This window comes from Mustela nivalis (assembly GCF_964662115.1).
Source record: "Mustela nivalis genome assembly, chromosome: 2".
Taxonomy (NCBI): domain Eukaryota; kingdom Metazoa; phylum Chordata; class Mammalia; order Carnivora; family Mustelidae; genus Mustela; species Mustela nivalis.
Window position 1 is genome coordinate 97,232,699 of NC_139021.1, and position 27,788 is coordinate 97,260,486.

At 44.1% G+C, this 27,788-nt stretch overlaps 1 protein-coding gene across 1 annotated transcript in view; it reads right to left on the bottom strand.

Moving 5' to 3' along the window:
• PCNX2 (pecanex 2) overlaps positions 1-27,788 on the bottom strand; it is a 285,897-nt gene that overhangs the window by 36,101 nt on the left and 222,008 nt on the right. The window contains exons 24-25 of the mRNA XM_082718946.1: positions 19,769-19,827; positions 15,587-15,802 (exon numbers count right to left, since the gene is read on the bottom strand). Coding sequence (XP_082575072.1) covers positions 15,587-15,802; positions 19,769-19,827 — 275 coding nt within the window. The remainder of the gene's footprint in view (positions 1-15,586; positions 15,803-19,768; positions 19,828-27,788) is intronic.

A 27,788-nucleotide genomic window follows, 5' to 3' on the forward strand; every position in this document is an offset into this window, starting at 1 on the left:
TTTCTTTTCCTGGGATCACTTTTTTTGGCTTCTTTTCATATCTAGAAACTTATATTACACGCTGGATACTCTTGATGCTCTAGTATTGACCGTCTGGACTTTGCTGTTAAGTTCTGTTAAGTCGTTAGTTTGTTTGCACATCCGCTTGATTCTTCTGAAACTTCTACTTAATCTTGAGAGTGTCTAGAGTAGACCTCTAGCGCAACGATATCTCTACTCCTGCAGCTTGGTCTTTCCAGGGTCCTGGTTGAATTCCTGGGATGTTCGACAAGGTTTCTCCACTGCATGACTGGAAGTGCTACACCTCGGCTCTGTTCGACCTCTATATCCTCCAGTGAGCTCACACCTCCAGTGAGCTCACACCTCTCCAGCTACTATTCTCTGCCACGACTCACCTCCAACATTTAGCAGGTGAACATTTATCCAATCACTAACGAGGATCCCTGTACAGCTCTGCAGGACCTTATCTGTGAAATTTGCTCTTATCCACTCCTCTGACCTACAAAGTCCAGCTGTATTGGAGGTCCAGAACTCAGATTCTGCCTCGCTAGCTCAGTCTGAGAACTGTATTTTGTTTGGATGCTGCCTCCCCCTTCTACACATAAGAAAGGGTCTCCAGGAGGAGAGCAAGGGTAATGTTAGGAAGATTTCTTTGTATCTTCTTTCTCTCAGTTGACTGAATATATCTTTTTTCCCCAGTTTTATAATTGTTTATGGCAAGAATGATAATCCAGGACCAGTTAGTCAGTCATGGCTGAAAGGGCAACTCTCTGGATCCTTCGACATGTCTTCTGAGACAATTCAAACATGAGAACTCCCCCTACATCCATTTCCATACCATTCACTTCTTCCAGGACCCCACAGTGCCTGGTACTTAGTGGGTGCTAACATCCCCTCCGGTGAGATGCCTGAATGAATGAATAAATGAATAATGAATAAATGAAAGACAGAAGTGAATCCCGATCACTGTATGCACAGTATTGAGAAAATAAATGCTCAGCAGATAACATTATGCATGTGGCAGGTAAAGCCAGTGTCAGTACTAAGCTTCCCTGCAGTACGAATGAGATGGTCCTGATGGGTCAGAGATGGAAAACGACAACCTTCAAATAATAACGTACCCACGGAATGGTTAGGAAAATGGGCAATGAGATGCGAGTTGACCAGGAAGGGGGATGAAGCAGGTTCTGTAACGCAAAGTTTAACAGTGAAGAGCTGATCCCAGATCTTGTGACTCCATTTGTCTTTCCCCAAGACTTAACTGCTTTTGGGTCTTGGCTGAAAACACTCTTTTTAAAAACATTTCCAGGATCTCTTAGCTCATCTGCAATATCAAACTGGTAGAGATGTATATAAATACATCCATGAACTATAAACAGTGAGTAAATCCGACTGCACGTTCTGGGCCTTCCAGAGTGAGCAACGACCACGGTGTCCTAACCAATTGCCCACCGGGCCCCTAGGACTGCGGGCACTAGACTCTGGGGGTGGGAGATATCTCGTCCCACCAAACAGCACACTGACCACCCTGGAGTTCTGCCAGCAATTCATATAATTCAACAAGAAACTCCCTTTCCATGAAGAAGTGAGACTGTTCTTAGGCTACACAAGGAGGAAGCAGAGAGGAGGATTTTCACCTTGAATAGGTTAGCAAAACTGGTTAAATGCCATGTCCCCCCAGATCTGCATTTCTTTACAATTTCTCTCTCTATGAGGGGCTGGATGTCAGGGTTGGTTTTCTCTCCCCTTACATCAAACAAACTGGAGTGTGTGTGTGTGTGTGTGTGTGTGTGAATAGGTTAGCAAAACTGGTTAAATGCCATGTCCCCCCAGATCTGCATTTCTTTACAATTTCTCTCTCTATGAGGGGCTGGATGTCAGGGTTGGTTTTCTCTCCCCTTACATCAAACAAACTGGAGTGTGTGTGTGTGTGTGTGTGTGTCACAGTACAATGCAGAGTTTAGATTCCCACCACATGAACGAGGTAAGTAAAACCATAAACCATGAGGAATGACACCTATGAAAGGACAGGTGGGGACACAGTGCGCCATGAAGGACCACCATCCACAGAGACCTCGTAACTGCTGCAGGTTTTTAATAAACACTCAGTTAAGGTAGGTCCCAGCACCTTCTCTTAGGAAACACCTTTTGTTCCTTTTAAAGGATCATACTGTAAAAGAAGAGGAAACTAAAAGACCCAGTCTCTTCCATACGTGCACTAATTTGCTGCTCACGGGCAAGTCAGGACCCCAGTCTTCTCGGAGAGGCTCATGCGGTTCAGAGCACGTCCCCTCCAAAGGGAGCACCGGAGGCCAACTGTCCCTACACTGTGACCTCTTGCACCATCCGTGTCAATGAATGACGAGCGAGCTGGCTGTTTCACTCTGCGTTTCCATTGAAACCGACTCCTGGCATCTTTTCTGTCGCAGTGTTCTCATGATCTAAGTCAGCAGGCCACAGGAAGGCATTCAGTAAATAATTTTTGAATTATTTTGACAGTGTCCTAGGGTCTTAGTTTTGATAGACAAGAATGCCCAGTTAAAGCAGCAGGAATTAATGTTTTGAACTGAAAATATATCTAGTAGATCCCAGATGTCTTGCCACACAGGATATATATCCATTCCCTGAGTGTGGCCACAGTGTGGGGCAGCCGTTCCTGCCCAAAGACACTTTTTGCCTCTCTTCGCTGGTTCCCCAGACAGCAAGCGCTGCTTCCCTTTAAGTGCTGTCTGCTGTATCTACCAGCGACAGGCTGGGTCTGACTTATTTATTCACACTTATTTCCCAAAAGGAATGAAGTCAATTTAAGAAGACATACACGGTACAATGGCAAATGACAATTTAGGTAAAAAGGGGGATAAGAAAAAATAGACAAAGCCAGAATGATGTCAAGGGACCCTAACTGCATTCTGTGATACCCTATCTATTTACTAAAGGTGGGCCACAGATCACACCGGGGCTTTCTAGAAGCCAATGTACAAAGAGAATGTGAATAGTTTCTTGTGTCTCTAAGACAACAACAAAATAATTCCTTGCAAGGGTCACAGCTATTTCTGGCAAAGACACCAGAAAGATAATATTCCCAGGACCCTAATAAAAGGAATATTTCGGAACACAGTGAACACCGTCCTTAACGGCATTGCCCAGAAAGTACAAACACCAGCTTCAGCAAGCTGTTCTAATACGGCCCAAGAGCCATAAAGAAAAATCATAAAATCACCTCTATGGGTGGCCAAAGAGTTCAGCCTTAAGGATGTGGTTCTTGTGTCTCCCAAGGGCAGATGTCAGGGACTCTTGGGGACAGGAGAACTTCATCCTTTTGAGGAAATCCTTGCTATGGACGGTTTCTCTCCACCCAGTTCTGACAATTATTGTGTACTGAGTGGCAGTGGATTTTACTGTGTCCCCCCCAACAAGCCCAGAAATGTAGATATTCTGTGTAGCTGGTGAGAGCAAGGACCCTGCCCTCATTGTCAGCCTGACCAGAGGTAGAGCCGACATTCTCTTGGAAACGTCTGGAAGCCAAAGCGAACGGTTGCCTGAACAGAAGGTCCCGTAACCAAAACTCAACCCGAAGCCGAAGCCGTCCTCCATTCCATTCCAGACAGCCTCATGGGGGAAGGGCCATCCAGGCTGGGAAGGCCGGCCCAAGGAGAGAGGACTTGGGGAAAGGGTGTCAGCCACTTCCCCTGAGGGGAAGCAATGGGAATGGGGATTAGGGAAGGGCTGTTCACCAAGAGGTCAGAAGACATTAAGGAGATGCCTGGCCATTATGTGACGGAGGGGGGGGGGGACTTCAAAGGGAAGCATTAAAAATGGTTCCCTGCAGGGAGACAAACCATAAGTGACTCTTAATCTCACAAAACAAACTGGGGTTGCTGGGGGGAGGGGGGTTGGGAGAAGGGGGTGGGATTATGGACATTGGGGAGGGTATGTGCTTTGGTGAGTGCTGTGAAGTGTGTAAACCTGGTGAGTCACAGACCTGTACCCCTGGGGATAAAAATATATGTTTATAAAAAAAAAAAAATGGTTCCCTGCAGCCAGAAGGCTTCCCTGATAGAAAATGTCAGCTTGCAGTACGATTTTCCGGTGAGAACACGCAGGAGGAAGCCTAAATGTATGACATATTGTACAGATCGGGCCTCTCAACCCTACAACTTTCCTTACCTGACGCATGTACTTTGAGAAACACCACTCAGGTGTCCCGAAGTGTCTAACGGGATTCCACAGAAAACCCCATGTGTTGTCCCTACTGCATGCAGCGCTCTCCAGGAACAGCGTTTCAAAGCGACTTCACTGGACATTGATCTGAGCTGCGCTTCCGTACGGTCACTGCCTTCATGGGCCCAGCGTGCCAGACACCGGGCTAGAGTTTTACAGATGCCGAGCAACAAGGCCACCCAGAGGGGACTGACAGGAGAGAACCAGTCCCTGGCCACGGAGTGCACCATAATTAGACAAAGATCTGATTTAGCCTGTGCGTTTCAAGCTGCCAGGGGGACTCAGAGATACACACTTGGGGATGCGTGTGGATTTTATAAATGGTATTCTCTCTTTGGGTCACAGTAAAGATCCTTTCTGAATTGCCATGGCCACTAAGGAGGAGGCCACCAGATACGGTCAAAGCTAAGCTCAGAGCAGTTCACTTCCATGAACATCTGGACCTTACACGTGCATGTTACATGTGTGTGACAGAGCTCGGGCCCAGCCAGCTGGAGAAATGCTGCATCCCCCAACAGTGAGCTTCTCATGTGGTGCCAGACACATAATGATAGGAATGCTAACGGGGGAAACCGAAACCAGCATTGTCTCCTGCTAGCGGGTGATATCAAGGGGCTGTTAAGTGACCGGGCAAAATAATATCAGAGAAGACTTCTTAAGGTTTTTGAATTATGGTCAATTTCAGGAAAGACACAGTGCAATTTGCCTACCCCACTCCCCCCCCCACCCCCGCCCCGCAAACCTCCTCTATAGTTTTAAAGTCACAGAGATGCCTTTCTCTGGCCCCTTCAGCCCCACTGCTTCTCAGGGACAATGCTGGTCATCTATCCCCAGCTTCCTGCCCTGGGAGAAACTCTCTGTATCCGCTAGCCTTCACCAGATTTAATTTCTGGGAAGAAATAATTATTCTAACAAAAATAAATATTTATATGCAAAACTATCCTATTACACATCCCGTCTCTTGCCGGCTACATATCCATCCGATAAGCACCGCCTTGAAATTAATCCGAACTTAACGATGGAGAAAAAGATGGCCAGGAATGTGTGCGACACAACGGAGGTCAGGAGCCGAAGTGAGTCAAGGGTTAGGACTGGTCTCCTGAGACACTGAATGAGTTTAGTTCTTTATTATTTTACTGGATAGTTTCTCCTCTAGTCCCAGGTTCCAGGCCTTCAGCAGCATTGGAATTGGGCACCTTTTAAGTATCAAGGGGAGAATCTGGAAGTGTATCAGGCCAGTGTGCAATAGGAGGAAAATATGTTGGGATAATTTATACATGTTTGATTCTGTGGGCCCAGCAGAGATTTTTATTGTAACTGTTTTATATTCTGAGGAGACTCCATTTGTTTTAAGACATACCCACATGAATAAAAATTCTCTTGTGCTCTGTTCAGCAAGCAGGATTTTAAATGTGGTGAAACGCCTTCCAGTGAGACAGCATTGTTTTTTCTCAGAGAATTTGTATTTTAAAACCTCATCTTTTTGTGTAATTTTTTTTAAAAGATTTTATTTATTTATTTGACACAGAGAGAGAGATCACAAGTAGGCAGAGAGGCAGGCAGGGGGTGGGGGGAAGTAGGCTTCCTGCTCAGCGAAGAGTCCAATGCGGGGCTTGATCTCAGGACCCTGAGATCATGACCTGAGCCAAAGGCAGAGGCTTAACCCACTCAGCCAGCCTCCCAGGCGCCCCTCTATTTGTGTAATATTAATCAACTTGAAAACTGGTGTCTCAGATAGCATCTCACTTCTCACACACCTTAACCTGCTTATGCCGGCGTAATTTCTCCTTTCATAAATGAGGACTCCAGGTCTCAAAAGTGACTTCTCTGGTAGAAGGGTCTGATCTTTTGGATTTAAAGTCAGTTTTTCCCCCTTATCATACACTGTCTAGTAAGACTTCACAAATTATAAGCAGAAGTTCTCTGAATCTACTTTCTTCTACCAGTCCATAGGCGAAAATGAAATGAACCAAGTCACTTTGTATACAGAGTAATTTATATTGGGCAAATTTGAAGCACAGGCATAAGAAACAATGAAATATATAATTATATGTTGATATTTATATGTGAGTACTATGGTTTTTCTCCTCTTCCGGCCCCACTCACAGATGAGAAAACCAACACACTCAACTTTATATGCAAGAGTCAGATTCTTTCTCATTCGTATTTAATTCCAAATTGTCTTATTTTACTTTTCTCCAACAAACTTATTCTTGAGTGTTGTTAAAATAGGCAGATTCTGTGAATGTTCAACAGGAAAGCCCCTTTCCTTCCCAGACTGCCTATCTAGACAAGCGTGGCTTTGTCTCTCTCACTGACGTGTCACACAATTTGAAATGAAGAAGATTATGTGTGTAGGATTTCTGAATGGAGAACCTATTATTTTATGGGTGAACTTTGGACCCAAGGGATTTAACTGCTTACTTGAGCCGTGTAGACATAGGAACTCAGGACTCGCTAATGACCTGAATGTTGTCATAGAGAAGAAAGAATTCTAGATAGTTTCAAGATTAGTGGGAAGCTATGGCTCTCCATGGACTCGCCTGTTAGGCAAAAGGTTTGGGTTAGATTAACTTGAGATAAGATTAGTGACACAGATATATTAAAAATGTCCCCACAGGCCGGTGATTATGGGGTGTTAGCCAAACTCGGAGATAGCTGAGAACATTCCACACAAACAGGCACATAAATCCCATTTTTTGATGTTTTCCAGATCCACCGGTAATGTATGGCTACATCCTGATAACTGTGCTTAGCTTCCCACACTCATTCTGCAAGAGCCTTCCAGGTTTCACAGTTGCTCAGGCAGCTGATCATTCAAGAAACTGAGCTGCTATCAGTGGTGACGCCATCTTAAGATTTAAGAGTACGTCCAGTTAAATTTCTGAGTTTCAACAACCAGAGAGATTATTTTTAAAAATGGTTACTTATTCTTTCCTTCCCCTTCCTTTTTCCCTTCCTTCCTTCCTTCCTACTTTCCTTTCTTTCTTCCTTCCTTCCTCCATCCCTCCCCCTGCTCCAAGAAAGTGTGGCATACTGCAAAGGTCATGGACTTTGGGGACCTCCACATCCATATGCTTACCTCTCCTCCACTACTGGGGACTGTGAAGCCTGGAGCAACTTACTGAATCTCATTCCCCCAATTTCTTTGTGTCTCAGATAGGAATAATAACATCTGCTCACTTATAATAACTCACAGCTATTATAGGGAATATTCTAGAATATTCTAAGAACTATAATTAAAGTGCTTAGTATGGTACCTGGCCAAGAACTCATGCTCAGGAAACCTTACATAGGTTCTGCTTTCTCCCTCAACCAGTATTTACGGGGCATCCTACATGAGTCAGTCAACACACCAGGAGAGGGACATGAATAAGACAAGGGGTCTCAGCCTTTGAGAGCCTCCCAGTCTAACAGCAAGGGTATTTCACAGCCTTCAGGAATAAAGAACTGCATCTATAAGCTTTGCAGGAATACTGAAAATAAGCTTTGGTTTTAAAATTATGAATTGTGATTTTATTATCAAGAAACCTTTATTGACCACCTACCACATGTGGCCACATGACCAACACCATGGCCACATCCTGATCCCCAAGATTCATGATCTAGATACAACAAACAAAACAAACCATAATTTTCTTCATGACTTTGTTCTAAATAAGAGGACAAAGTAATCTCTATTGGTTGTGGTTTCTTGTTTGAACTACTGTTATGAGCAAACACTGGGGGTATTTGATCCCATGGAAATGTATATATAAAACATAAAATATATATACAAATACAGTATCATTCATTCTAAAGAAGTACTGAGAAAAGAATAAATCAACAGGAAACGAGAGTTAGACAACTAATAGAAAAGGTGAATGTCCACATAACATTGTGCATTTCTGACACGGGGTTCCAAAATGCCACTTGATCAAATGACTCCTTAAGATTTCCTAAGCCCTCCCCTAAGAAGATTTCTGGAAAACTGATCTTGCTATGATAAAAACGTAGTGGTCCCGTCTGTATTAATGAGGCTAATGGAAGCTGCATGCGTAACTAAAGCCCATCTCAGCAGCCCCAGAACTTCCCTGCGTGTGGCCCTGCTGCGTGTGACCCTGCTGCGTGTAACCCGGCCTTAGATGATAGGATCCGCTTCATCACCCTGGAGAGAACACTGCTTTATGGCAGTTCACGTCATCTGCCAAGGGGAGCCCAGGACCCCCTATAGCGTCATTTCCATAGCACTGGATAAACCACGTTTTCTGACCCGAATTTAACCCGACTTCCACCCAGGCCACAAACTCTTGAGATCCTTTCACCGTGCCATCAGACTCATGATCCATTCCTCAACTTACTGGCACGTTCTCCTCCTCTCCTTGGTGCCCTTTTGGAAAGCTGCCTCTCCCTGTCCCTTCTGCAGCTCTCTGGAGTGGGGCTCATTGTTTTCCCACACAACTCGGGTGCCCCGGTCAGAGGAGGTTGGAATATGTCCTCTTGCTTCTCAGGGATGCTCTCAGGCCATTCTCTCTGTCTACTTATAATAACTCACAGTTACCATACTCACTGCACCATTCTCCCTTGTTGCCTCCTTCCAGGGCCTTCTAGGTAATTCCAAGTCCATGGAGATTCTGGCCCAGGATCACTGGCACTCTCCAGCATACCTCTGGCCACCTCTCTTGGAGATTTCAGGATCCACAGAGATGCTCCTTCCAGCATCCTGAGCCCCGACTCCCACTCATCTAATGATCTCATCTTCCACTCAACCTCGGCCATTCATCTCCATGGCCAAGACCCTAAGCTGTGATTACCAAAGACTGTGTCCCCCTGTGAGTGTTAGTTTCAAAGCTACTGCTCTCCAGCAACCACCTCCTGTCTTTCTAGCTCATTTCCTCTAACACTACAACTTCAACAATGCTGACGTACATTTCCTGGATCCAGAAAGCCCACCACCAGGTCCTGTTCCTCACCTCTCTCATACCCTTACTTCCCCCCACCCCAGGTGGCATTCCATGGCTGGCCATTGCTGTCATCATCACACCCCTGCACACGCTGTCAGTTCCCTTGTCCTTGGTTTACCTTATGGCACTCAGTCAACTCGGTCTCAATCCTGCTTAAGGCTAGCTCTGCCATTCTCTACCTGCACCCATGAGGCTGCATGTGGCTTAGGGAGAAACACGAGCAACCTTAACATGTCTTCCTTTAAAATCATGATACCTAACCTCTTGTGGCCTCTTCATACTGGCCAACTGGATTGCCGCCACTCCATCCATTCTTCCATCCTCACACACATCTCTTAACTGCATCTGGGCTATATGTTCCCCCTCCTCTCCTGTTACTGTCAATGAGCTACTCTGGATTCCATTCTCCCAGCCCTTGGGATTCTATCACTCGCCATCACAGCAAGCCTCCTCTTCCCTTTGCCTGAAATCCTTCCACTCTGCTTCACTGCCCAGGCCCATCATCATCTGGTGCACTGATGCTCTGGGGTGCTGACCTTCCCTGTGTGGCACCGTATTAGCAGGAAGTTCACAGCCATGGTCTCAAGACTGGGATGTCCACCAATAACACCTACTCCCTCTGAGAAAATTATACTTCGAGTCCAGCAGAGAGGACACATTTAACTTTCCTGCAACTGCATCATATGGTGGAAGTACTTTATACCTCCTGACCTGATGGCTTGTTGAGCTGGAAATACACTAGGAACTTAGAGATCACTCATCCAATGATGAGTCCAGAATCTGAGAGGTCAAGTCACCTGTGATGCTCTCTTAAGTAGCTTGATATCTTAAATACCTTTTGGTTGCCTTTTTTTTGGGGGGGGGGGCTACTAGAAAAATAATGTGGAACTTCTGAAAGGATGTGCCAGTGACTGAAGGCATTTTACCCAGTTACTTAGTGTTTGCAAACTAAATAAGCATTACAATACAAATCCAAACAAATATCCAAAAGTAGAAAGGAAGGAAGAAGGTAAAATGGTAATATAGAAAGAGAAATTCTGGTTAAAAGCTAGAGAGTCACGTGGGTTTGCCTAGTTCCAGCACTAACTAGCTGTGAGCCTGCAGAACGTATTCACCTCCTGGCTCCTCACTTTCCCATGTGTTAACTGGGAGGAAGTGATGGGACTGTGGCGGTTCTGACCATAGGTGTCATCTTCACAGGCTGGTGCTCTCTCCTTAGCTCGGAGTTCACATTCATGTCATAAGAGACTCCCTCCAGTGCCTCTTACTTTTGGCTCCTACTCTTGGTTCTCTCCCTCTTTATTTCAAGTATTTTCAAGTAGCCTGGCTTCTCTTGTTCACAGCACCGTGAGTCCTCAGTCGTCTCCCCTTCTAACAGGAATGGATGAACCCATCAGCCTGGGTCACCTGGATGACTAAAGGAGAACAGAAATGGATTGAACAGATAATCAACCCTCGCTTTTCCATGTTTCTATATCCACCTACAGTGATGGTTAAATGGACTTAAAATCCAATAGATTCCATTTCTTTTGAAAAGCCTTGAACTCGGTGCCCCTCACACTGTGGACCTTCTAAAGTGTGTCATCTGTTACCTTGACTTTGATTTAAAGCCAATGCTTAATCTGTCAAGTCTTGAATGGTTTCCTGAGAGGCTCCTTGGTGAGGCAGATGCAAGTAATACTCATAAACCCAAGAGCAGCAAAGGTACCACAATCCCATTTCTTTAACAAATATAGAATTTATTTCTATTCTGGGATGTGTGAGCCAAAAGGAGTAGGACAGAAAAATGCAGCTTCCTTATTTGTATTCTTGGTTTGAACTGGTTTCAATTGTTCCCTACAGTACCAGCCAACAGAAAAATATATATATATGTCATGGACCTTAATCATTTTCTGAGCTATCCAGGATCTAAATCTCTACAGCATATTTGAAAAATTACCCAGAAGCCAAACCAGCCAACTGTTCATGAACTTTTTACTTTTGCTCTTTCTCCTGGGTACTCAGCTAGACAACATCTTCTAGCTTCTCTTACAGCCAGCTATGTCGTTTCTAAACAATAGAATAGAAGAGTTGATGATATATTACAGGTACAGTCCTGTCCCAAAGCAACCTTTTAGGCAAGTCTCCACTCCCTGTCACCTTGATGCTAAAGCTCAGAGTGATCTCAAAAGCAACGTGTAGGGACTAAGCAAAGCTTCTGTTGGCCAGGACCCTTGACGGTATGGAAGGGAACCATCCCCGACCTCCACCACTCTTCTCACTGATCAGATTCTATGTGAGTACAAAAATAAGCCTCTGTTGTGCCAGTCATGGAGATTTGAGACTTAACCATGACAGCAGCTAGGATGACTTCAACCAATGTACTCATATGGTGAGTCCTGGAAAGAGGCAGTGGTCATCTCCTCCTCTTTCCCAGCCTCCCTTGCATCTAGAGCATAGGCATGTGGTCTCTGCTTCATCCATGAGCTGCACCGCAGACTTTGACTAATGTGCTGGTGACAAAAAGAAGCAGGTGCTTGGGACGTATTCTGTAAGGGGGGGTGGTGGTGGCAGCACAGGCTCTTCATCCAGATTCAGGGGGTAGCAGGGGCAGCAGCAGCATCCAGAATCACGGTGTCAATAAAGTGAGGGCAGCGCCCATGTCCCCCCTCCTCCCTGCCAAGATGTGACCGCTTCATGGGATCAGTGCTACGGCATGATTTTAGACATGGCTCTTGACTTAGAATCACCAAGCCTGCTTTTCCAGCCTTCTCAGAAAGTCTGTGCCCTGTGCAATGTCTTCCAATAAACCCTCCTCCTGGTTAAGTTCATTAGAGTTGATTTCTGCTGCTTGCAATTAAAAACTACTATGGATACAGCTGCATCCCTTGCAGTGAGAAATGGACAGGTGGGCTTCCTGCTCCCCAGTCATGGGAGGTTGTCTTCCCTCTTCCTCCGGCATGTGCTGTTCATTTCCTAGACTTAGTCTGTGCCATGAGCGGTGCACACTTCCACTGACAGCTTCAGTGTGCTTCAGAAAGGGAGCACAGCTGGATTTGGACTGCCCCAGGTCATAATGAAGTAGGTCACATTTGACCGAAAAAAAGACAGCTATTTGGGAATATAGGAAACTGGAGAAAAAAGTGAAACACTGAAGGGATAGCTTGGAAAAATATTCCAGGAGGAGAAAGAAAACAAGGTCTTCCCTGGGAATACTGTAATAAATATTGCAAACAGATATAAAAAGGAAGAGTCCTTTTAGGTCCGCTGGATCCTGCCTGCAAATACAGCATAACTTGGGTTTTTGTCCTGCTCTCTTAATAGCATCGTGTTCCAGTCTACGGTAGAACTAGGTCAAAGAAAACGTATTGTACAGGAGTGAGTGGTATCGGGCAGGTTAACTAATGTTTTGTTCCCAAGACATGATTAGTAGGCTTAGGCCATTCTTATAGGCAGGTTCCATTTCTCCTGTGGTGGGCAGGAGGAAGAAAAACCACGTAGGAGACCCTCCTGGGCGGTCTCACCAAACACAACAGTTGGTGTGTTGGTTCTGAGCCATGTTCTGGGTTTCACCTGAGGCAGCTTCGGGAGCCTGATGTGTAGTTCCAAGACTGGCCCCCAGTGACTCATGCTATATGACAGGGCTACTTTCCACCACACGAATTGGAGCCGTCCTTGGGGATGACTGGCCAACAGGACATGATGGGAGTGACACGGTGCCTGTCTCAGAGACTGGCCATAAAGGGCCTCACGATGGCCACATTCCCCTCTTTGGAACACCAAGACCACCCAGACCACACCTAGTCCAGCCCACTAGACACTGAGCGGCACGGGGAGGACAGCCACAGGCCCAAGTTGGCAGCCACCTCCGGATGTGGCCCTCAGACCTTCCAGCCTGGTTCATCTCCCAGCTGAATGCAGCCGCCCGAGAAACCCAGGGTGAGCCCAGCAGAAGAACCACCAGCCACCCCCACAGCAGTGAAGAAGAAACCATTATGTTTTTGATGGTTGGTTTCACTCTCCAAAATGGTATGAGGCGAAGCCCTAACGCTTAGGGCGACGGGTTAAGAAGAACGCCTGTTCATGGTCTGCAAAGTTCACAGGTAAGGTTCTGCATGCTTCCAACATCCAGGTAACTTGGAAGTCTGGAAAATCAAGGGTCAGTTAGTTCACCAGCAGAATGGAAGCCCCGTGGCACTTGTGATAGAAGCTCTAACGCAGGGCCAGTGGGGCTCACTTTAAAAATTCTCCTTTGAATTCCAGGAAAACTTAAAAGCTCTCAAAATGGACAAGGCTGTTGCATTATTGCACCACCCCCTGTGGCATTTTCTGGCATTTGGGCATAATTTCAGGGAAACACGGCTTCTCTGTTCATTGTGCAGAATTGGATCCCTACTCCCTTGGCCCAGTAATGTTTTCCAAAGTAAGTTCCCCGAATTCGATTCTTAAAATTTGTAAGGATGCATAGAATTACATGCTTAAACCAGAGAACCCACCATTCTAAAATATATATATCTATATGTGTGTGTGTGTGTGTGTGCGCATGTATTTACACACACGCACACATGCGTGCACATTCACACATATATATGGTACAAAGTTATTTAGGAATTCTAATAAAAGTAATGGATAGTCACAAGACTAAAGCTTAGAACCAAAATGCTTGGTTAAAATGTTAGGAAACTATGTTAAAAATATAAAATGATGGCAATTTGTTCTTGGCTAAAAGGTGCGTTTTCGTCACTGTGAGGTTGTGGAGGGTGATGACCTGTCTCTTACTCATCTTTCCAGCATTTTCTGGGACCTCTTTCTCCCAAACCACCTGGAAACCCCAAATGGCTACGTTTGGCCCTTTTATCATCACATGCCCACCCTCCCCTCCAGCTGCAGCCTCTCCTCTGCCGAGCTGACCCAGAGCCTAGTCTGAAGCCTCGTCTCTGGTCCCCATGGCGCCCCACGCATGGAACTGCCATGATGCTCATTGCTCAGTATGTGTCTCTTGTCAGCAAGGCTCCAAGGACTTGATCCCAGGACGCTGGGATCATGACCCGAGCCGAAGGCAGCTGCTTAACCAACTGAGCCACCCAGGCGTCCTGCGAGTCAACAGCATTTAAAAGTCCATTTAAATATACAACATGGAGCCCTTGGTTACATTCCCAAACCCAAAAGTGCTGTTCGCCTCCAGGCTTCCCAGTCTCAGTAAAGGCACCTCTTGTCCACCCATGTGCCCCACCTGGAATGTCGAGCTTCCTCTCTCCCGCATCCCCCAACACTGCTGAGCCCAGCCCTGTCCACGTCCAAATCTCCTAGCACTCCTCTGCTTCCCCCTTCCTCCCCTGCTTGGATGACTCCAAGATCCCCTAAACGGCTCCCCATTATGCACAGAATGAATGCAGCCCCTCATCCCGGTTGGGAGGCCCCACGTGCCTGGGCTCCCCCCCAACCCCCGTGCCAGCCTGCGGCCGGCCTGCTGGTTTGCTCTGGTCATGTCAGGGTTCCCCGCTCATCCACAGAAGCCCCCAGCCTGCACCATCCTTCTCCTTGGCCGCCTTCCCTGGCTGCCCTGTCTAACGTAGCAGCCCCCAGCCCCGCCCTCTGTGGTGATCACGGTCACACACACATGATTTACTTCTTTCATAGAACTTTCCACCATTGTGTTCGTTTGCTCATTTGTTTATTGTTTTCCACATGTCCCACTGAAGGTCAATGCCACAAGAGTAGGAGTCTTTTCATTCACGTGCCCATGGCACCGCCGCAATTAGAACTTGGCCAGACAAGAGGAGGTGTTGGAAAAACATGGACCGAATGAGGGAATAACCAAAGAACACAGGAGAAGGGCCCCTGAGCACATATGTTGTGCTAATCCCCGCCCACTCCCCACCCGGCCCCGGGGGGCAGAATAACGGGAAAACTGGGGTCACGCTTTCAAGATTCGGGTCAACTCCGTAACCGCAAACCAATAAGCATCCCCACCGTGCCCGCAAACACATGATCTCATCTAAGTCACGCAACTTTAAGAGGCCGCCATTCTCTTCTCATCGTACAGTTGAAGACAAAAGGCTCAGACACAGAACGATGACCCCATGCAGGCCTCAACACCTGAAACCCCAGAAGCAGCTTCTGTTTCAGGTCTGGCTGACCCCAGGTGGAGCCCATGCACGCTCCATGTCCTCCTGGCACATCTGAGTTTTTTCTAGAAGGATTAAACCAAAGTTCTGACTTGCCATGCCAAAGGTTTTCACCAGACGGTACGGTTCACCTCGTTACTCCCTCAGATGGCCGGGATGGGTCTACACCAGAATACATAAATGAGGGCGGTTGTAAGCAGCCCCCCGCCCCCGCAATCTGTTCTTCCCCTCACAGAGACTTCTCATGGAAGCTTTGCACGAGAACTAATTTAGGCAACCGGCCTCTAACAACTTCCACAATGAAGAGATTCTTACCTCGAAATTCCAGTCCTCGAAGCTGAAAGGTGACAAGACCATTTCCAATTTCAATCAGGTGAACGAAAGCATTGAGGTAGTCGGAGGCCAAAATAAAGCAATCGCCAGAGCTGTAGTTACCCCATCGACCAAGAACTAAGTCTCCACACAGGGACTCCTGCAGGGCCCGCGTCAGGTGCTCATAAAAGATGGAATTAAGATTGTTGTCATCACTCCCTAAAGACAGAACAAGAAATACAATCAGTGGGTACTTACCACTATGCACTCAGATCTGGGAAACGATGAGTTGTCGTTTGATCAAGGGTAAATCAGGCTTTGTAGATACTTTGCCCATTTTTGTTGACTTTGTGAAACCCTCTTATTTTTTTTTACCTTTCTCTTCTTTCTGGGTAGTCTCGTCTACACAAATGGATTAAATTAATGTCTTAATGCAGATGACTTACAAATTCATACCTCTGAGGTCTCTTGTCTAAGCTCTAGACCTGTGTACCTACTTGTTTACTTAACATCTGCTCTGGTATGTCCCAAATGCTCCTCACCTCCAATGTGCCTGGGTCAAGCCCCCCTTCTGTTGCCCATTTCAGGAAATGGTACCAGTACCCAGACAACCATAACCCAGGATCTCTGTTCCCACTCCTTCACATGCTGGCCTCTCAATTTTACTTTCTTCGATATCTTTTACATCTTTCTACCCTTCCTCATTTGCATTACGTCTACCTTATTGCAAGGTGAATTATTTCTCAAGTGGACAGCCACACTAGTCCTATGACTCCCTGGTGTATCTTTACTGGGACCCCTATTGCCTCAACTACTCCCTACACCACAGCTGGAATGAGCTTTTTGACTTGAGAAGTTGAATGCTCTCTCTAGGACCCCCTCAGCATTATTTCTAGTCTTTAGTGGTTTTTCAATGCTCTTAAAATAGAAATAAGGCCTCTTCACATCACCTATAAGAGGATCCCATATAATTTATTATTCCCGGGTATCAGCTGGGACAGTTGTAGGTATAAGCTAGGAGCAAACCTAGGATATATGGACACACAAGAGACAGGTGGGATCTGCTCCCTATTCCAATCTCCATCCTCTCTTCACACAAATATCCTCCTCCCTTCTCACTTAACGCTCAACAGAGAACTTCTTCCAGTGGAGGGACTCATGAGCTCTTCTCATCCAGACCTTTGTAGACACCAATCTTTCTGCCCAGGTTGCTCTTCCACTCCTCTCTGGCTTTTGCACACTTTCTGTTCTTCAGATCTCATCTTAATGGCTACTTCAGGGAAGCCTCCACTGACCACTTTGCTGGGCCAAATCCCCTATTACAGGTTCACAGCACCGTGATCCTCTACTCCGAAGCACCTGTTACAGTTAGAATCTGACTTTCGGTTTTTGTGTATATCTGGGTATTTGATTTGCATTTGATTTCTCAAATGGAGAAAATAAAGTGCAGAAGACGAGACATGAAGGAAGACAGATCTATGTCTGAATCTGCTTACTTTTCTGTCCCAACCCTGGCGGAAGTCCTAACGCACAAAAGGAACTAACTAAATGTCTGTTGAATCATGGATAACACCATAGGTCCTACAGCTTCTTTAAGAGAATTTTGTTTTTAAGGACACACCTGTCAAGTAACTCCCGGGGCTTTGTGAAATCAAAGTCATTGAGTCATAGAGACAATAAACAGCATCAATTCATAAGTGTGTGTGTGTGTGTGCATGCACATGCGTGCACATGCGTGTGGATATACACACACATATATGCTACATATAAATATAAATGATTACTGCTAGTTTTATGTACTATAGACAAATTCAGGTTTTTATATATTATATACACATAGATATATAGATGTCATTTACTGCTTCTAAATTATATATATAATTCAGATTTATGGAGGGATAATTTATGTGGAGTAAACGTTATCTTTTTTAATGTGCAATCCTATGAGTTTAATAAATGCATCTTCACATAACCACTGATTAGAAAGATGCATTTGAGATTCGCGCATGTGGCTGTACCACCAGTCTGCTCCGTTTCAGTGCTGCGTAGTATTCTGTGGTATGCATGCACTAGAGCCTGTTTATCCATTTATCCACTGGAGGAAATTTGGGTTGGTTCCAGTTTTAGTGATTAGGAGGAAATCCGCCAAAAATATTCATAAGCAGAAGTTTATAGGAACGTAAGTTTGGGTTTCTCTTGCGTAAATACCTAGGAGTGGGGCTGCCGTTCTCCAAAGTGGCTGTACCACGTTTGCTTCCCCTCCAGCTGCGTGACTGAGAGTTCTAGCTCTTCCTCATCTTTACCAAGACTCGGCATTGTCAGCAGCCACGTGCTTGCTTGTTTAATTATAGCTGTTCTGACTGGGTGAATGGTAATACCGAGAGAGGAGTGAAGGAGGGGTACAGGAAAGGAGATGGAAGGTTGGGGGGTATGGGATTGGGGGTTATGGTATCTTTCCTTTAATCCCCCTTCCATTCCCTCTATCAGATCTGTCACAGTGAAGGACAAAACACACTTTAAAGAGAAGACTGGATAAACCCGGATGTCCTCCTGCTCGGTGGTCTCATGCGTGGAGGAAGTGTCAGGAGGGTCTGAGGGAAAAGTTTACTTTCAGTACTCTTATTTTAGGGGCCTCTTATGTTTGGGAGTGAACTTCTGGCTCTGGAAAGTCAGAGAAGCAGAGCCGCCCCAAGGAAGAAATCCTTCTAGATGGGTCTATTAGAGTGGAGGCAACGTCGGGGGAGGTCCAGGTAAGGGCTGCACGTCTGAGTAGAGCCGCCCCTGTCCGGACCTTAGGGAAAGGGAGCATGACTGGGGGTGCAGGAAGGTGAAAACTAGCCCCTTCCTATGTAAGGAAGAGCACTGGTCCACCTGTAAGAAATCTAAGATGACGCCATCAACTATGACTATCCTTGCTGAGCACCCACAGCATTTGAAGGCTGAATTGAAATTAGTGCACGTATAGCCTAATTGTGATTAACGGGGAGAAACAGATGGTTCTGTGGGCTGAGTCATGTCACACAGTCTCCTGAAGTACCAGCATGCTCAGTCTTCTGTGCAGAAGAAGCCTGCCTGACCCGCCCTTCAATGCGTGTCCGACAGTGAATCCACACGCATCCCGAGACCCTAATCAGAGATTACTTCAGAGTCTCTGCCACTTTTAAAGGGAAGGCCTGGATGAGAAAATTTTTGCTTAATTCTCCAAACTGTTCGATATTTAGCTAAAACAAAAACAATTTCAACCACCAAAGTGGAGTCTTTGAAGAAAGAACACCTTGACCATGGAGCCGCATAATTGCATTAAAATGAGACAACGATCATGAATAACTGGAGGGAAGATGCACTCGTGACTGTCCGTACGCCTCGTGTCAGCCCTGCAATGTCACAGAGTCCCAGGGCTGCGCATCAGAGACACTCGTAGCCTACCCGGCCCCCCGCACCCCCACATTGTACCAATGAGTTCAACTTTAGGTCAACAAAAAATAAGCCTGTCTCTCCAGGTATTTTACCATCTCTGATTACGAGTTCAAAGTAATCGTGTACATGCAATTCAGATGTAGATAGTGACATGATACCACTCCTCCTAGACAAAACCTTCGGCACAGCCGAGAGTGAGGTGGATAAAAATAGAGAAGAGTTAACTCTGCATTCTGATATGAGGAAAAAAGGTAGAATGGTTAAAAATGTAACAGAATGGAGAAAGCAAAAAGTAAAATAATTTCCTAGCAGGTAAGTCCTTCCACAGCTTAATGTTGAATGAAGTTTCTGAAGACTACAGGGCCCTACATGCAGGAATGGTTTGCTGTTGAGAGCATCGTAAGGCTGACGACAATTTTTTTTTTTTTTTTTTTTTTTGCTACAAGACCAGTAATAAGGTTTAGAATCCATATTTGCCTTTTGCCACACACACAAACTAAGATGTCCTCACTGACAGTCGCTTTAGACTGAACAGGGACCATAGCAAGTCTAGGTAACAGATAAGAGTATTTCCAAACCCAGTCAGGAGGCTTGCTCTGTCTGTTGGTATCATTTCATTTTTCTGGCCAGCATATTCATTACCCACCAGACATATTTCCAGTGACTAAAAAGAGTGAGTACTCATTTCCCCCGTTTGGATTGAAGAAGCCATCTATATAAGGGAATAAATAAGGAATTTAAAGAGTAAGAAGGAAGGTATTTGCTTACCTGGATCCTTTTCAATTTGGACCACCAGTCTCGTGTTGGAATTATCCACACGCCGTGTACTAGAAGGGGGCACAGAGGGTAGAAGGTCACAAGTAGAACACTACGGAGGAGAGAGAGTTGGTTTGCGGAACTGGCTGTGTGGTGGAGAAGGCAGGGGACGTGGAGCTCACCAATCAGGGGGATCGCTCCTATAGGACATGCTGCAGGAAGGGAGAGGGGTCTCACGATAAGGAAGAGAGGGAAATTACAAGAAACCCAGGGAGGGGAGAGATGATGACATCTCGGGATTGGGAGACCGGCCTTGTGCCTTATCAAGTTAGAGCACCAGGTCCATAAAATGAAAGCAAGCACTTGGATTGCCGATGGAATGTCACTCGCCTTCTGATTTTAAAAGCGGTACCCACACAGGCATCTTTCTGTTCCAACTGATCCCAGAAAACTGGTGAGCGATCAGCATCACCACCACTTGCTTTCGAGCACTGGGCGCATTCTTCCAGGCCTCTCTTCCGTTGAAGCACAAGAATGAAATTGGTTCTTACCAACTAGAAGATGACAGATTGTCTGCAGCCACGGTGACAAACGGCCATCAGAGCCAGTTTTAAATCTCTCCGATTATGACAACTCACCTCCATTCAGAGCCTCAAGTAAACCAGCCAACCCATGTGGCCCCTTGGTTCTGAAGACAGCCAGTGTGGGCGGACTCACTCCGGAATTCTGAGGGGTGACTGATCAACGGTGTGTCCCCAAGGAACTGTCTGTGCCCATGCTATCAACCCGCTTCTGCCCTAATACTTCAGCCATCCTTGACCTTCATGTGTCCCAGAAACACATTATAAGTGCAATAGCTCTGCTCAGAGAGACTATGCCTGACTTGCTTTGTCTTTTTATTTATATTTTTTAATCTTTTAAAGTTTTTTTTTTTAAAGATTTTATTTATTTATTAGACAGAGATCACAAGTAGGCAGACAGGCAGGCAGAGAGAGAGAGTGAAGGAAGCAGGCTCCTCCCCGATGCGGGGCTCGATCCCAGGACCCTGAGATCATGACCTGAGCCAAAGGCAGAGGCTTTAACCCACCGAGCCACCCAGGTGCCCCTAAAGATTTTTTTTAATTTATTTATTTGAAAGAGGGAGTTAGAGAGAGCACAAGCAGGGGGAGAGACAGAGGGAGAGGCAGATGGAGAAGCAGAGGGAGAGGGAGAAGCACATTCCCCACTAAGCTGGGAGCCCAGCGTGGGGCTCAACCCCAAGACCCCAGGATCATGACCTGAGCTGAAGGCAGATGCTTAACCACGGTGCTGCCCAGGCATTCTGTGTCTTTTTGTTTCAGATCTTCAGTGGTGGTCTCAACACCCTTTGAAGGATGAAATAGGAGACTGACTTCAACCACATGACCTTGAATATTTAACTGTTCATGATGTACAAAGATGGCAATTTCACATGGTTAAACCAAAGCTATTAAGAAAGGCTTTCACTAGAAATATACCATCGAATACAGGCTTACGTACAAGTTTGAACAATAATGAGGGTCCTCTTCACATTTGTGGAAAAACTGATCTTTCGCATGTCTGGCCCGTCTTTCCTTTCTCTGCTCCAACCACGCTAGCCTTTTTCTATGTCTGCAGCATGCCCTGACCTCCTTCCCTGGCACCCTTTGTGACTCTGGCGTCCTCCCTCTACTTGGAGTCCTTTCTACCCCGTCTGCCTTCCTGACAGACTCCTCTAGTGCTTCAAGTCTGGCCCCAGTATCGCTCTCAGGGAAGCCTTCCTGACACCTGCTCTAGGTGAGACTCATGTCATATGCTCCTTCACACATCGCACCTCTCCTGTGGGGAGCCTGTCATAGTTAATATTACTAACAGTGATGACAGCTAATAGTCCTGTAACACGTCTCTGTGTAAGTACTTCACGTGAGCTAACACATCATATCCTTACAACTACCTTTGTGGGTAGGTATTATTATTATACCCATTCCCTCCAAGTAGGAACTTGAGCCACAGTGAAATTAACTACAGTCCCCAAACCACACATAAATGTGGAGTCAGGATTTGAACCTGGTGGGCTGACTCTACCATGTCGTATATTTCTTTTTGTGATTATTTGATTATATCTGCCTCTCACTCCAGACCCTGAGTAGCATGAAGACACACCTTTGCTCACAACTAGCATGAATAAATGAAGGGCCCAAAATAATGCTGTTTCTAATGTTAATTCTTCTCTCATGACTAAGAAGAAAAGAGACTGGCCACCACCCACTTCCAACTTAGAGTTAAAGGTGATCATTGACATCCCGAGTGTGATTTAATAAATGGCAAGCACTCCTTAGTAGATATGGTGCTTAAGAAGAAATCTCAGAATGCAGGAATCTGTTGTAAACTTGTCTCTTGGGAATCAGAGAGATTTAAAAAAAAAAAAAAAATAGGGGAGCCTGGGTGGCTCAGTAGGTTAAAGCCTCTGCCTTCAGCTCAGGTCATGATCTCAGGGTCCTGGGATTGAGCCCCACATCGGGCTCTCGGCTCAGTGGGGAGCCTGCTTCCTCTTCTCTCTGCCTGCCTCTCTGCCTACTTGTGATCTCTGTCTGTCAAATAAATAAAATCTTTAAAAAACATATATTTATATGGAGCTAAGAAAAAAAGTATTCTCCTTTTCCATCTGTTTCAGACACTTAAAAAGCATCTAGGTGAGATCCTGTTTGAGATTTGTGGGACTGGAGAGAAGAACTATTTGGCTGCATCTCAAAAACGCTGTTAGCCACACCACTCTGTTCTATTATTGCTTCAGTTTTCCTTCCAAATACCCTTGGATCAGCTTTGAAAGTAAAAGAGCCCAGGGTGGCAAAAAATACAGCAAACAACAAAATTCTTTCTAATGAAGGCTGAAATCCCATGTTGGCATAAGAAGTCCCTAAATGGAATTTTAATTTCACCTGAAGACCTAGGACAAATGGAATTTTTAGCAGCAGAATAAACAATTTTTAAAGTGGGGCTGAGCCAAAAGAAATTCATTTACTATACTCCTTGGGGAATTAAAACACCTTCTAAAACTATGTTAACTGGAAAGCTATCTTTTCAAAAGGCTATTGGATGCAGAGTGCTAAATTTGATCAGCAATAACTAAGCCAAGCTGCCTGGGTACCTCAGGGCCTCTGGCTCTCCACCAGACTCTCTAAGAAGGTGAACTGTCAGCTGTACCAGGTCATTTGAGCTTTTCTCCAGTGCTTTCCTCCCCTACATTTGGTGCTTACCACTCAAAGGTGCTAATGAGCTCAGTAATTGGATTTCTGCCTTAACTGTCCGATTGCATAAACATCAATTCTGTTTGCTCAGAGAGAAAATGGGGGCTTGTATCTCACGCCCCAGTCTCCAGCGGGGTACAGAATGCTGGTACATGTTAGGTGTATGTCTCTCTGCACGTACTCTTCCCAGCAACTGCCTGGCAAGTCCTTGTTCATTGCTAGGCAACATTGTCCTGAGGGCCAGAGGCCAACAGTCTAGCCATAGGCCTTTCCGGATAGGTTGACTTACTCCAAAGAATCTTCCCTTATGTTAATGTGGAATGCAAATAACTACACTAGTTTCCGCCCTTCAAATTTTGCTTTCTCACCTCCTGATATGTCTCCCTAAGTCAAGCACCTTCTCTCTTACACAGTTTTACCGGAGGCACTTAAATAATTTAACAGCAATTTAATTATACTGCTTCAAATTCCCATTTGTCAGCACACACAGACTATTTATGGGAGAATTATTCCTGTTTCTCTTTCGATGGGGAAGTGTGACTGGCTAAAATCAGAAGTCTGATGGGTGTCTGTTCATACAGCAAACCCAGAATGGAGTTACGGATGGACTGTTGTTCGATTCATGGGACAGGATGGCCTTAGAAAAATCTAGACAAAAGAAGGTAGCTAGAGCTGAAATAGAAGGACGCTGTCACCTCTTTAACTGGATACAGACACAAGGTTCCTTCAGGTTTGTTTCGCATCTTTAATTTTTGCTGCCACTGACATACTGGTTCTCTCTAAGCCAGCGCTGCTCTTCTGGCAGCTGGCTCACCATGTGCCTCACATGACTTGGCAGGAGAGAAACTTCTTGAGGGCATAGGGTTGTACAGCTGGCATCGTGGGCTCTTCCTGAGGACAGACATTCAGGAACTGCCAACCTTGCTACCATATGGGAGGTATCGTCTAGTTCTGGTTCCCAGTATCTTAGGGATTCGCTGTTTGGGATCCCAAACTAAAGGTGGGAGGTCTTTTGGGTGGCTGGGTAATACAGTCGGGTTAGCATCGAGCTCTTGCTTTTGGTGCAAGCCATGATCTCAGGGCTATGAGATGGAGCCCTGTGGGGCTGCTTGGGATTCTTTCTCCCCCTGCCCCTCCCACTTGTGCACTCCCTCTCTTTCACATAAATAAATCTTAAAAAAAAAAAAAAAAAGGTGGGAGGGTCTTTGTCAATGCAGCCACCTTTGATGGCCTGGGCTTTGATTTCTAACCCCACCTGAAGGTAACAGAGCAATGCTGAGTAGTGTCAGTGAAAGCCAGTTAAAACAGAAGGCTGAAATAATATTAAGAGTCTCATAACATAGTACCCAGAATCTTGTCCAGATTTCAATAGAAAATTACTTGTCATAATGCAAAGCAAGAAGATCTCAGAGTAAAAAATGACAATTAATGGATGCCACACTGAGATAACAGAAATGAGAGAATTATCTGACAAAGATTTGGAATTAGTGTTCATAAAATTCTTCAATAAGCAACTAAGAATACTTCTGGAACAAAGGAAAAAATAGAATCTCAACCAAAAAAATAGAAAGTCAGCAAGGAAATAGAAGAAACAAGAAGAACCAAATAGAAATTTTCTAAGTAAAAATATACAATAGAAGCAAATACAAAATAATGCAAAATATATGTGCAAAATAAAAAACTCAAAGGAAGGACTCAGTTTCAAAATGACAGAGATAGAGAAACGAATTAATGAACTGGAAGACAGAACAATAGATAAATAATCTGAATAAAGGAGAGAAAATAGATTGAAATAGCATAAACAGTCTCAGATACCTGTGGGATTATTGACAAAAGATTTAACATTCTGGTCATCAGAGTTCCATAAGAAGATGAGAAATTGGTGATAAACTCAAGGAAGCTCACACCAAGACACATCACAGTCAAGCATATACCAAGGCAGAACATAACTGGGAACATAAAATTATCTCAACAAATTTTTAAAAACTGAAATAATGCCAAGTGTATTTTCCAACCATAATGAACTCAAACTAGAAATCAATAACTGAAAGATAACAAGAAAATATTCAAACAGTTGCAAACTAAACAATACAATTATTTTCTTTTTTTTTTTTTAAGATTAATTTATTTTAGAGAGAGATCACATGCAACCATGAAGTGGAAGGACAGAGGGAGAGGGAAGGAGAATCCAAGAAGACTCCATGCTGAGCACAGAGCCCGAGGTGAGGCTCAATCCCACGACCCTGGGATCATGACCTGAGCAGAAACCAAGGATTGGATGCTCAACCGACTTCACCATCAAGGTGTCCCAAACAACACAATTCTAAATAACTCGTTTCAATGATAAAGTTTCAGTGGCAATGAAAATGAATTAAATTGAAAGAAAATGAAAACAGAACATATCAATACTGGTGAATCAATACATATCAATACAGCTAAATCAGTAGCGAAAATTCACTAAGTACATACATAACAGAAGAGGAAAAGTCTCAAATTAATCTAATTTTCCACCTCAAGTATCTAGAAAAAGAGGAGCAAAAGAAACCCAAAGAAAGCATAAGGAAAAAAGTAAGGAATAAAAATCAGCGAAATTGAAAACAAAATAAAAAATTGAGAAAAACACAGAGAACCAGTTTTTTGAAAATGTCAATTAAGTTGACAAATCTCTAGCAAGCCTGACCTGCACACCACCCTCCAAAAGAGAAAGAGAGAGACAGAACACAAGTTACCAATATATTGCCAACACTGCAGATATCAAAGGGATAAAGGGAAACTACAAATAATTTCGTATGCATAAATTTTATAATGTAGATGAAACGGACCAATTCCTCAAAAATCACTAGTTGCTACAACTTACCTGTTAGGAAATAGATCATTTGAATAGCCCTCTACCTATTAAGGAAATTCAATTGGTAATCTAAAAACTCCTCAAGTAAAACAATAAAATAAAATAAATAAACTAAATAAACAAATAAATAAACAAAATAAATGAATAAAAAATAAAACAAATACTCAAGCACTGATGCTTTTACCAGAGAATTCTAACACCTGTTTAAAAAAGAACAAACACCTGTTATACACATTCATCTCCAGAAATTGCAAGAGGAAGAGACAATTCCCAATTTATTTTAAGAAACTAGTATTACCCTGATACTAAAGCTTGGCAAAGATAGAATAAAGAAACAGTAAAACTACAAATTCCAGGAGTTTAAGTCTGGTTTAGCATATGAAAATCAGTCAATGTAATCCATCATACTGACAGGCTAAAGAAGAAAGAAAATCACATGATTGTGTCAATTTGTGCAGAAAAAAGTAGTTGACTGATTCACAACTAAAAAAAAAATATTCAGGGGGGCACCTGGGTGGCTCAGTGGGTTAAAGCCTCTGCCTTCAGCTCAGGTCATGATCTCAGAGTCCTGGGATCGAGCCCCACATCGGGCTCTCTGCTCAGTGGAGAGCCTGCTTCCTCCTCTCTCTCTCTGCCTGCCTCTCTGCCTACTTGTGATCTCTGTCTGTCAAATAAATAAATAAAATCTTTAAAAAAATATTCAGAAAAATGGGAATAGAAAGGAACTTCTTCACTTGATAAAGACATCTACTAAAGAGTTGTAGCTAACATCACACTTAATGGTGAAAGACTGAATGCTTCCCCCATATGACTGAGAAGAATACAAATATGTCCACTTTAATAACTCTTATTCAACACAGTGCTAAAGTTCTCACCAGGGCACTGAGATAAGAAAAGCAAGTAAAAGGCACAGAGTTTTGAAAGAAAGAAATAAATCAAAACAGCACATATTTGTTGATGACATGATTATTGACATAGAAATTCCAAAGAATCTACAAAAAGAACACAAAACAAAACAAAAAACTAGACCAGTAAGTGAGCTCAGTTTGGTTTCAGGGTATAAGATAAGTGTACAAAAATGAAATGTATTTCTATGTAGTAACAATGGACACCAAAATTTTTAAAAAATATATTTACAATCACTCAAAAAAGGAGGAAATATTTAGGCTTTGTTAAATCTAGCAAAACATATATGGGCTTGTATGCTGAGTACAAGTATGCTGATGAAAGTAATAAAAGGAGCTCTAATCAAATGGAGAGATGTACCATATTCATGGATTGGAAGACTCCATATAGTAAAGATGCCAGTTCTTTCCAAACTGACATAAAGGTTTAGCACACTTTCTGTCAAAATTCCACAATATTTTTTTTGTAGATATTTAAGGAATAACACCAATGAAACAAAATATTTTCCAAAAAATGGAAAAGGAGAGGATACTTCCCAGTTCATTTTATGAAGGTAGCATTATTCTGTTAACAAAACTAAGGGCAGTACAAGAAAGAGAAGAGAAGAAAGAGAAGGAAAGAGGGAAGGAAGGTAGGGATGAAGGGAACAGGAGGGAGAGAGGAGAAAGCTACAGAAAATTCCCCCAAAATTTAGAATCAAAAATATACATTTATAAATAGAAACTATTCTAAAATATATATGAAAGGACAGAAAAATAATGACAGCTAAAACAATCTTGAAACAAAAAGAAGTGGGAATTTACTCGATTTCAAGGCTTATTACATAACTTTAGTGATAAAGGCTATATAGGATTGGTGAAGGGAATTACACATAGATCAATGAAACAGAAAAGAGAACCAAAAATAGACCCACACAAACTTATCCTACTTATTTCTTTTAAAAATATTTTGGTAAAATTTGTTTAACATAAAATTCACAATTTGACATTTCAAAGCAACAATGTATTGACTTTTAATACTCACAATGTTGTGT